At 38.7% G+C, this 12,479-nt stretch overlaps 1 protein-coding gene across 8 annotated transcripts in view; it reads left to right on the top strand.

Moving 5' to 3' along the window:
• Positions 1-12,479, top strand: part of ARHGAP24 (Rho GTPase activating protein 24) — an 887,096-nt gene that overhangs the window by 830,166 nt on the left and 44,451 nt on the right. For all 8 annotated transcript variants that reach the window (XM_060417388.1, XM_004009967.6, XM_012180294.5 and 5 more), the window contains one exon: positions 10,967-11,174. In XM_060417388.1, the coding sequence (XP_060273371.1) occupies positions 10,967-11,174 (208 nt within the window). The remainder of the gene's footprint in view (positions 1-10,966; positions 11,175-12,479) is intronic.

Here is a 12,479-nt window from a genome sequence, read left to right on the forward strand (position 1 = left end):
CATGGACAGAGGCACCTGGAGGGCTGCAGTTTGTGGGGTCACAAAGAGTTGGACACAACTTAGCAACTTAACAGCAATATATTGCTTTTTCCTTCTTTATATACTTTCAGCTTCATTTGTGTTTCCATCACCTTGGTTGTTTGTGCCTTTGTTGTTTCAAGCACACAACTGACTTTTTAAATTTTTATTTATTTTTCTTTGCAGGATAACTACTTTACAATGTTGTGTTGGTTTTAGCATTGTCCTCTGATTCATCAACATGAATCAGCCATATGTATTTATATATATCCCCTCCTCTTGAACCTCCCTCCAACCTCCCACCCCATCCAACCCTGCTAGGATTCACAGAGCTCCCTGGGTCATGTAGCAAATTCCCACTGGCTGTCTGTCTTACATATTGTGGTGTATGTTTCAATGCTTCTGTCTCAGTTCATTTCACACTCTCCGTATCCCGTTGTGCCCACAAGTCTGTTCTCTATGTCTGCGTCTCTACTCCTGCCTTACAAATAGGTTCATCAATACCATTTTTCTAGATTCCATATATATGCATTAATATATGATATTTTTCTCTTTCCGACTTACTTCACTGGTATAACAGACTCTAGTTTCATCCAGCTCACTAGAACTGACTCTGATTCTTCCTTTTGATGGCTGAATAATATTTCATTGTATTAATATATGTGCACCACATCTTCTTTATGCCCATTCATCTATTAATGGTCATCTAGGTTGCTTCCACGTATTGGCTATTGTAAATTGTTGTTGTTCAGTTGCTAAGTTGTGTCTGACTCTGCCACCCCGTGGACTACAGCACGCCAGGCTTCCCTGTCTTTCACCATCTCCCAGAGTTTGCTCAAACTCATGTTCCTTGAGTCAGTGATGCCATCCAACTGTCTCATCCTCTGTCGTCCCCTTCTCCTCTTGCCCTCAAACTTTCCCAGCATCAGGGTCTTTTCCAATGAGTCCACTTTTCACATCAGGTGGCCAAAGTGTTGTAACTTCAACTTCAGCACAAGTCCTTCCGATGAATATTCAGTATTATTTCCTTTAGGATTGACTGGTTTGGTCTTGCAGTCCAAGCAACTCTCAAGCGTCTTCTCCAGCACCACAATTTGAAAGCATCAGTTATTCAGTTCTCAGTCTTCTTTATGGCTCAACTCTCACATCCATACCTGACTGACTACTGGAAATATCATAGCTTTGGCTAGATGGATCTTTGTTAGCAAAGTGACGTCTCTGCTTTTTAATATGCTGTCTAGGTTTGTCATAGCTTTTCTTCCAAGGAACAAGCATCTTAGAAGCACAAAACTGATTTTAACCTTAAAAGTGGCTCTTCAAGACAGCATCCATCCTCACCTCTTTTTACCCTCAATATTGTTCAGATGTTTCATACAGTTAATTTGCTAAGGGTCATCCAACTGATATGCCTGAAACAGTACTGTTAAGCAGTGTTCCACAGCTCAGAAATGTTTTATGAGCTCCTGTTGCTCCCAGGAGGTTGTCCTGACTATTTCATGTAATTATCAAGGCCTTCTAAGCAATTGCAGCTGTTCCCACTTCCCCAGACAGGCCCCACTTTCCTCCCTGAACCTCTCTCTTGCTGCTTTGCTTCTGTCCGTTGTTCCTCCTCTGCAGTGTGTCCACACTTTCTTCAAGTCATTGTTGGCTCTCACTTCATCAGGCTGTCTCTGTTCACCTCTTGTATTCTTTACTCTGTAGTCCTTATATCTACTATTTTAAATTTATTTATTTTTGATTGCACTGAATCTTTGTTGCTGCAGTTTCTCCAGTTGTAGGGAGTGGAGGCTGCTCTCTACTTGTGGTGCATGGCCTTCTGACTGTTGTGGCCTCTCTTGTTTCAAACCAGAGGCTTTAGGGCTCAGGCTTCAGTAGTTGCGGCATGTGGGCTTAGTAGTAGCAGCTTCCTGGCTCTAGAGCACAGGCTCAATAGTTGGGGCACACGGGCTTTGTTGCTCAGTAGCATGTGGAATCTTCCCGGACCAGGGATCGAACTCATATCTCCAGCATTGGTAGGTGGATTCTTATCTACTGTACCACCAGGGAAGTCCTCCCTTATATATCTTGCATGCTGCCATCAGGCCACTTTATCTTCATATCTATCTTCAAGTGCTGTTAAACACATTTGTGATAAGATATATATATATGTGTGTGTGTGTATACATATATATGTGTATGTGTGTGTTGACATATATATTATGTATGTATTTGTTTATTTCTTCTGAAAGTTAAAAACAGCGATAGGCCTTTTCAATCCACGATTTAAGATTTATTTATTTATGGTGATGTATAGTATTATAACCTACTAGTTCATAGGCAATAACAGAATAGAAGATCTTTATAGTAATAATGAATACAACCAATAATTTTTTAAGTTAGTTGTATATTTTGGAAGTTATAATCACATTTTGGAAATTGATTTGTCGAACAGAATGCTGCTATTTAAATCTATATAATTTTAAATGGTGCTGTAAATATTAATAGCTCATCAATTCACACATCACAGTTTTACAGAATCACCTACCAAGTGATTCTGGGGGTGAGAAAGCAAACAAAACAGGCTGCCTGGAATCTATGAGCTCACACCCTCCTTGAGGATAAGGAAGCATAAATAAAAGTAATTGTTTAATCTGTAAAAAGCACTATAACAAATTATGTGTGAATTCTGAGGAGCTTATGAATAAGAAGACTCACTATGGGTTCATCTGGAAAGGCGGTGATTCGTATGAACCACGTGAAACCAGATTTGATCTTTGGAAGTTATGGAAAGACATTTTCTACTACATGATCCTAAGAGAGTAGTCAGTGTTCCTATGGGGGTGGGGGGGGGGGAATGTATGTCTGAATTGAATTAATATAATCCAGTAGAAAAGGAAGACTTTTACAATCATATAGGCCTGTGTTTAGATCCCAGATCTACTGCTTTCTGTATGTATGACTTTAGGTAACCTTGCATCTCTGAGTCTGTTTATAGAAGGGAGATGCCCTTGAGAATGTCTGTGAGTGTCAAATAAGAAAATGCATGTAAATTCTGTGGCTTGGTACCTGGATGTAAATGATGAGTTTAATTATTCTGCTGGTCTAAGACCAATGCTACCAGGTCACTATTTTCACATTATTACACTTTCTTAATTATTTCAAGACTTTATTTTTCTCCCTTCTTCCCCATTCTGACAAGGAGAGTCAAGCTTTTACCAAATTCATTGGTGGTTATATAGATTCTGAGCTTCTTGAATTCAAAGGTTTCTTTTCATGTAAGGTTTGTTGGCTACTTGGAAACTGCTGGTGAGAGACCAAAGTAAGCCTTGGCTGACTTTGCTTCTTAGTTCTGTGCTATGTCTTTTATTTTGATTTGTCCATTTACCATGGGCATATGTTCATTTTTAATTGAAAAGTACTACAATCCTGGTCACGCCAAGTCTTATTCTGCTAGCAGGGTTGCAGTAAGCACAAATATAAGTAAAAGCAAATTCTCTATATGACTTGGTGGTAATCTATGGAATGGGAGGGTCAGAGAACTCTGAAAAATAGTTGATAGTAGAAAATTTATGTAATGACCAAGAAATTCGCTAACTTGTACCTTTTTCATCAACAAAGACTTTTTTTGTTTTCAAGTTTTTGTAGAAATCAGTACCACAACCTGTGAAGTCTTGATAAGTTTCATTTTACCTTGGAGTTATTCATTTATTTCCTTTAATTGAGGGGGTGGATATTTTGTTTTAATGCCTACATTAATTCCACAGATGTTTAATGGAACACTCAATCCTTATCCACTTTGGTATTGAGTTCCAGAGAACAAGAGAGTGTGCCTAAGTCCATTCAAGCTGCTATAACAAAATGCCACAGCCTGGGTGGCTTCTAAACAACAGAAATTTATTTCTTATGGTTCTGAAGGTTGAAAGATTGAGATAAAGCCAGCATGACTGGGTTCCAATGAGAGCCCTCTTCTGGATTGCAGACTGTCTACTTGTTACATTCTCAAGGAGTAGAAAGAAAAAGCTCTCTGGGGTCCTTTTTATAAAGGTGTTTGGGTTGGCCAAGTAGATCATTCAAGTCTTTCATAACATCTTATGTCAAAACTCAAGCTAACTTTTTGGCCAACCCAATGCTGATCCCACTCATGAGAACTTTTCACTCATGACCTAGGGTGAAAGGTGAAAGGGTTAGTAACTCAGTCATGTCTGACTCTTTGTGACCCCATGGACTGTAGCTCACCAGGCTCCTCTGTCCATGGAATTCTCCAGGCAAGAATACTGGAGTGGGTTGTCATTCCCTTCTCCAGGGGATCGTCCCGATCCAGGGATTGAACCTGGGTCTCCTGCATTGCAGGCAGATTCTTTACCATCTGAGCCACCAAGGGGAAGTGATACTCATGACCTAATCATCTCTCAAAGGCCCTGCCTCCAAAAGTCGTTCCCATAGGAATTAGATTTTCAACGTAGAAATTTGAAAGGGACACAAACATTCATACCAGGACACGATGATAGAATGAACTGTGAGCCTTGGAGTCCTTCATATCTGTCACAAATCCCAGTTCAGTCCTTGTGTCTGCAGAACCTTAAGAAATTTACTCAAATTTCTTTCAGTTTATAAAATAAATAATAGTATAAACTGTATAAGCATCATTTTTAATAGTAATAAATGTAGACTATTGTCTTCTTATAATAATTGTGAAAGTATAATCCTTTTTTATTTTTTAAACAATCCTTTTTTGACTGGTAGGGAACTAGTCCAATGTGGATAAGGATCTAAATAAATAATTAGAAAGTGATATGTTAAGAAATCAAAGAAAGAAACATAACAAGTTTGTGACTGGGATGGGTATGAGGGAATGTTTATAAGGACTTAACACAGGAGATTATATGAGTTGACTTTTTCAGGATAAGTTTTTCTAGGCTGACTCTTGACAATAAGACTTATGTTGTAGTAAGACACCCAAAGATATAATAAGTCATAACACATATAAGAAACAATAAATAGTTCAATATAGTTACTGAGTAGGTTGTTTTTGAGGGAGCAGCAGTAATGAGGGTGAATATGGCCCAGCACCCAGCATGGAAAGGGTACTACCTAAACGCCTATTGATTGGATTGTTGATGAAGCGGTAGAGACTGTATTTCATGAAAGGGCTTCCAGGTGGCTCAGTGGTAAAGAATCCACCTGCCAACGCAGGAGATGCAGGTTCCATCCCTGGGTCAGAAAGATCCCCTGGAAGATGAAATGGCAACCTGCTCCAGTATTCTTGCCTGAAAAATCCCATTAACAGAGGATCCTGTTGAGCCACAGCCCATGGGTTTATACAGAGTTGGAGTCGACTGAGCACACACACATTTCATGAAAAGGAGCTTGGCTAGCCAGTGGGTACCATTGGAAGAAATTAAACAAAAAAAGTGGTGTGATCTGATTTAAATATTATGACGATCACTATGGCAACACTTGCCTGACTTGGGAACTTGGCTCTATAAAAGTCAGTTAAGAAGTCTTGAGGATCTAATGGCAATGAGTTTGGAAGGGACTGATGTGGCCATTAAATGAGGGTTGTGAAGGAAGGTGCAATCTAGGTCCATTCTCAGATGGCCCTTCAAATGTTTGGGGGGGGGGGTCACTGGTTCTGAGAACCAAAATCAGGATTATAGGAAGTATGACAGGTTTTGAAGAAAAAGAATTCACAGTTTTAAAATTTTTGAGTTTGCCAATGTTTTGAGATACTCATGTTTAGGGGTCTAATAGACACTTGGAAATCCAGTGCAAGAGGGGCCCAGACTGAGATACAAATCTGGGAACAATTGTTACACTGTGAGATTGAGTGTAATCCAACAAAGAAATTGTGTAAAATGAGGTGAAAACTAAGCTGTGGACAGAATCCAGAGGACCAGCAAACTTATAAGAAAGGTGTAGTAGATTGCATAGTCAAGAAGTAGACTGAAAAGAATGTTCTGGAAGGCAAGAATTACATAAGATGTGAGAAGTAGCAGTAAGAAGAGTGAGATTGATGGTTTTAAAGGGAGTGAACCATAAAGTACTGCAAAAAATAAATCTGCCAATGATTTTGCAACTAGGTAGTTATTGGTAATTATTCTGAAAGCTCTTTTAGTGAAATGACGGTGTCAGACGCCATATGGTAACAGATCAGCAAGAAGGCAGGAAGTGATGAAATGGAGCCAGTGTTATACTTAGTTCAGAATCAAGGAACAAACTGAATAATTACAAAGCATGAGGAGTCCAGAGATGTTTGGCTTTGTATTTTATTTACTTATTTATGCAATAAGTAGAATTTGAATATACTTTTCTGATCACATTCAGTAATGCCACAGGCTGCCTCTAGCTATGAAGTATATAATTTACATGTAAAGGAAGAACCTCACAAATCCTGAAGCTATTTAGATTTTCTTCATATTTTTTTTTTCCTCTCTGTGTCTCCCTCCAGCTGAAACAGCCTCCCAAAGATATAATAAAATCACCTGTGTGATTTACTTTCTCAGTGGAAAGTCACGTCCTGAATGATGCTTTATGACACCATCAATGTACTTCAGGGGAAAATACGTGTAACGTGCTGTTGTCACCCAGAAATTCCAAGGATGCTTTTGTTAGGGAATGTGAAACCTCTCTGAGAATTTACAGGGGCATATCTGGAACTGCTGGCAAGACTCACACTACAGGGAATATTCTTGTTAATAATCTACTAATCAGTGTGTCCTCTTCTTCATGCTAGTAGTTGGGGATAGCTCACGACCTTTGTGCTTTTTTGCTGTTGTTAATTTTAAAATTTGAAGTTTAAGTGTTGAAGTTCTAGCTAAAGCAGCTTCTTTTATTGGAGTATAACTACTTTACAATGCTGTGTTAGTTTCTGCTGTAAATGAAGTGAATCAGCCGTATGTATACATTTATCCCCTCCCTCTTGAGCTTTCCTCCCACCCTACCCCCAGTCTCACCTCTCTAAGTCTCCACAGAGTACAGAGCTGAGCCCCCTTTGCTATAGAGCCGGTTCCCGCTGCTGCTACTGCTAAGTCGCTTCAGTCGTGTCTGACTCTGTGCGACCCCATAGATGGCAGCCCACCAGGCTCCGCCGTCCCTGGGATTCTCCAGGCAAGAACACTGGAGTGGGGTGCCATTTCCTTCTCTAGTGCATGAAAGTGAAAAGTGAAAGTGAAGTCGCTCAGTCGTGTCCGACTCTTAGCGACCCCATGGACTGCAGCCCACCAGGCTCCTCCATCCACGGGATTTTCCAGGCAAGAGTACTGGAGTGGGGTGCCGTCACCTTCTCCGAGGGTCCCACTAGCTGTCTATTTTAGATATGGTTGTGTATATATGTCAGTCCCAATCTGTCCATTCATTGCTCCTTCCCTTTCCCTCTCTACCTGTGCCCTTAGCTCCATGCTCTATTTCTGCAACTCCAGTTTTCCCCTGTACTTCCTTGGTGGTTCAGATGGTAAAGAATCCACCTGCAATGAGGGAGACTTGAGTTCCATCCCTGGGTTGGGCAGATCCCCTGGAGAAGGGCATGGCAACCTACTCCAGTATTCTGGCCTGGAGAATCTCCATGGACAAATGGCCTGGCAGGCTACAGTCCATGGCTCGCAAAGAGTCGTACATGAGTGAGTGACTAAGCACACAATTTCTCCCTGGCTTCCACACCAAAAACAAAAAATTCTTATACAGAAGTTGATTCACCGTCTACCTTTGTAAGTCAGAGACCTTTGGAACATTCTATTTCCAATGCTACAGACTGGGGGGTATACAACTAATCGTTACCTAATGCTTTGCAAGACCAGATAAACAGCAGAAAATTACTGTTTTTATTCTAAGCATGTGTACATATTGTCTACATTCTAAAACTCTTGTACATATTCTGTTGCTAAATAGGTATAGCTCTTTATATTAAGGAAATCATATTGTTGGCCAGGATGCTGAATTTTTCCTTCTCCTTTCTTCCACCTTTCCCCTAGATTTTCATTTTCTCAACAGAAATCTCCTCCCCCACCCTTAATATGATGACAGGTATTGAGGCCAGAAAACTAGTAAAAGGCAGGTTACTTCCTCTATTGTTGATCAGTCACTAAGTCGTGTCCAACTCTTTGTGACCCCATGGACTACAACACTCCAGGCTTCCCTGTTCTTCACCGTCTCCCAAAGTTTGTTCAAATTCATATCCATTGATTCAGTGATGCCATCCAACCATCTCATCCTCTGCCCTCCTTCTCCTCCTACCCTCAATCTTTTCAAGCATCTGGGTCTTTTCCTGATGAGTTGGCTCTTCCTCTGTAACTCAGTTTTTATCCATTATGCCCACACAGTCCCTCTGAAATGCAACAGCCTTGATCAAATCCTGGTTCTACCTTTTACCTTGTGACATTCAGCAAGTTACTTAATTGTTCTGTGCTTAGCCTCCTCCTTAGTAAATGGTGGTGCCTACCTCCTAGGATGCTGTGAGTTTTAAGTAACAGAAGTGTAGATAAACTGCTTGTACCCATGCCTGGCATATATAAATACAGCCTAGCTATTACCATATTTCAGAGCACAGAAAAGATATGCTGTTTTCTTCACTTTTAGAATTTATTAATATTTTAAATTACTAGAAAATTAGAACACATGATAATTGAGTTAAATAAAGAGGAAGAGGACAAGTATTCAGAGACAAGCAAAGATTTGTAGGGCTAAGTCTAGGTAAGGATTTCCATTCTGTGACTTGGTTCTGTGTAACTGCTGCTGCTGCTGCGAAGTCGCTTCAGTCGTGTCCGACTCTGTGCGACCCCATAGACGGCAGCCCATCAGGCTCCGCATCCCTGGGATTCTCCAGGCAAGAACACTGGAGTGGGTTGCCATTTCCTTCTCCAATGCATGAAAGTGAAAAGTGAAAGTGAAGTCGCTCAGTCGTGTCCAACTCTTCGTGACCCCATGGACTGCATCCTTCCAGGCTCCTTCATCCATGGGATTTTCCAGGCAAGAGTACTGGAGTGGGGTGCCATTGTCTTCTCCGGCTGTGTAACTAACCTTATGTATTTAATCTCTCTCAGTTTCATCAGGTATGATATAGCTACCATGTATATTTATTATGGAAATAAGAGAATACATGTCAACAACTTAGTGCATGTTAGGTACTTAATGCATGAGCTCTTGGCTTTTAGTTTGTTGCTCTACTTAAGAAAATCCTTATCATACAGGCAAGCCTATGTGTAACAGGGGGAGAAAAAGAAAACCAGAAAACCCATCTAAAGTAAAACTTACTGTATCCTTTATCACCTCCCTGAGTTTTGGGGGAATAAAGGAATCCTGATCAGAAAAGCATGCTTGACTGTTTTTCATTACTGTGTAAAGCTAAATCTTGGAAGTTTGGTTCTCATTTGTAGCACACATTGAGGTTGAACTGGAACATCTTTAATAGATTTTCTGCTGGATTTAGGGAGATACCTTATGTGTTAATAATGTGTCAGTCCAAAAAAAAAAAGTGAAAAATCAGATAGAGAAGATTTATTCCCTAATGTTAACATTATTTTTTTTTTAATTTAATTTATAAGTGCCTCTGAAACGCTATCTCCTTAATTTGGGATAGAATCCAAACATTCCAAGCAAGAAAGCTTGAAAGAGCTCCATAGAGAAAGAGTCAGTGTTCTTCATTCATAATCAATTTTTAAGCTTTGTTATTAAAATACTAAAAGAGTTTCAAATCATTATCACCACTTCATAAAGTATCAGATGCTGCTTCAAGTAACAGAAAACCCAGAGATCAGGGATTCCAAGTTTAACATACCATTATCGAGAAACTTCTTGTTGTAAAGTCTACAAACTCAGCTAATTTCCAATTGTTTTATATGCACTTAAATATTAATATCAGATCATTCAACCCTTTTTCCTAAAAGGAATCTGTTAGTGCTAAACTTGATACCAGGTGGAGAATAGTTTCATTTGTTGTGTTTTTCTTTCTGCCTAGGCTAAGAATATTCTCTTTGGTAGCAAGTGTTTATTGCATGGAATGTGATGGTTTTACTTTACTGAATCCATACATAAATTATTTTACCGATAGAGAAGTAAAGCATATGTTCTTATTGTTAAATCCTGAACTTAACGGTTTTGAAATAATTCCCCAAACATTCCAGAGTCTTACATAGTTTCAACATGCACAACTAATTTTTCTTCCCCTTTTATGAAACTCATTAGGCCATTAAAACCTTTCAGTAATATTCATCCCATCTGGGAACATTGGAATCATATTTGCTTTGGCTCCTTTTCTTCCTCTGTTCTCATTGGTTGGTTATTTTTCCAAGTTCCAACTCATATTAGTATATTTTTGAGGCATTGTTTCTTAATCAGTGGGGTACCAAGGATTAAGAGTGGGGATATTCAGCCCCAAATGCACGCACAAAGAAATGCATCATTTGTAAGTATTTAAAAATAATGAATAAAACGGGTCAAAATGGTTTTGATTTTTATTACCCCCATGTGCTGCTAATTCTAGACAATATGTAATCAGATACTCATTCCTGTTAGGAAAAACCACCATGACCCTGTCTCCTCACTTTTGGAACACAGAGCTTCATAATTCAATTTTTTTTTCTTTCCAGTAAATTAATAGTTTAAGATTTTAAAGAGCAGACACTGTCTGAAATATTTTATATGGGAGAAAATTCTGTGCGTCTCTTTTCATGGTTTATCACCTTGATTATAATCATGGCATCATCACTTGAATGAAAACAAAAGGTGGCCTTTTATTTAAAAAAAGAAAAAGAAAACAAAAGTGAAGAGAGGGGAATTCTCTTGTGGTCCAGCAGTTAGAACAAAGGAGTAGTAGCAGTTGTTGGTCAGTTGCTGAGTCATGTCCAGCTCTTTGCCACCCTATAGACTGCAGAGAGCTAGGTCTCCCTGTCCTTCACTATCTCCCAGAGGCAGCTTAAACTTATGTAGTAGGAACAGATGAATTTCTCGAATTCATTGTGATCCTTTATTTCTCCAGGCATTTTTGGACAGAAATTGGAAGATACTGTTCGCTATGAGAAGAGATATGGGAACCGCCTGGCTCCAATGTTGGTGGAGCAGTGTGTGGACTTCATCCGACAAAGGGGGCTGAAGGAAGAGGGTCTCTTTCGACTCCCAGGCCAGGCTAACCTCGTGAAGGAACTGCAGGATGCTTTTGACTGTGGAGAGAAGCCGTCATTTGACAGGTAGATTTCAAGATTTTACTAATCATCCTTCACTGAGACACTAACTAATCTGAAAGGTTGCTGTGAGCTGAAATGGTGTAACTTGAATTGATATCCTCACAGTTTAGAAGATGAATTATATGGCCTCGCAAAGATGGATATGTGGTATTAGGTGTCTTTCTCTGCTACGCTTTTCCCCCCTTAAAACATTATTATTTATTCTTTTCCTTTGATCTCAAATCAAATATTAAACTTTCACATTGGAAAAGTGAGTTTTTAAAATAGCAGTCTTCTCTTGTTTGAGGTTTCTTTGAATTCTTTCAGATAAAGAATATTTAAAGTGTTGATCAACAGCTTGGGATATTGACAATGTAATTAAAAGCATTGTGTCTTAAATATATAGCCCCACCCTAATCTAGAATAGATTTGCAAGGAAGCAAGGAAAAGTATATAGCTTGGTACAATTTAGAAAACAATGAAAGTTATAGCGAAGAATGCATAAAACACCCATAACTCCACTAATTGAGTTGAACACTGAAAATATTTTGTTAATTACCTCTTCATTTTTTTTAATTCAACAGAAACAAGTTTTTCTTTTCATATCAATAGTTGAGAAATGCCCTTATGCCAACATATTCTAATTTAACATCTGATCATTGGCAAACTCTGTAAGCATAATTTTTAATAATTGTTTCGCTCTGCAGCTATGTCACATATAACTACTTCAGTAATGTTGAACATTTATATTGTGACTTTTCTCACTATTAGAGGTAATCGTGTAGTATACTTCCTCTTTGAAAGTATAGAATTATCACATGGATAGACACAGGTCTATAGAACAAATAGACCAAAAGACTCTTGAATACTTGATACAAGGTAAGGGAAGCATCATTGAGAGTATGGGTTTTTGCTAATAATAATAATAAATCATGTTAACTCATTTGATATCCTTTTACTGGTCACATTAACAAAATCCTGAACAATAATACTACTCAGTGATTGCAAGGTGTGCTGAGGTATGCACCCTCATCATTAGAGTAGAGATCATTGTAATCTTTCTAAATAAATTTGGTAATATATTTCAAGACCCCTTAAAGCCTAATCCTAGAAAAAAAAAAATTTGTGAAAAAACTGAAGTGCAGAGTTGTTTCTTACAATTTCTATAATACCGAAGAATGAACACCAATCTATTATCTCTAGCTGTAGCGTGATGACTATAATAAAATGTCGATTAGTTATTGAAATGTTTAGAAAATGCTAATTATATAATGATAAATGGAAAAATAAGACAGGTAAATTAATTTTACAAAAAGTATCACAGTTTAT

This window comes from Ovis aries, chromosome 6 (assembly GCF_016772045.2).
Source record: "Ovis aries strain OAR_USU_Benz2616 breed Rambouillet chromosome 6, ARS-UI_Ramb_v3.0, whole genome shotgun sequence".
Lineage (NCBI taxonomy): Eukaryota > Metazoa > Chordata > Mammalia > Artiodactyla > Bovidae > Ovis > Ovis aries.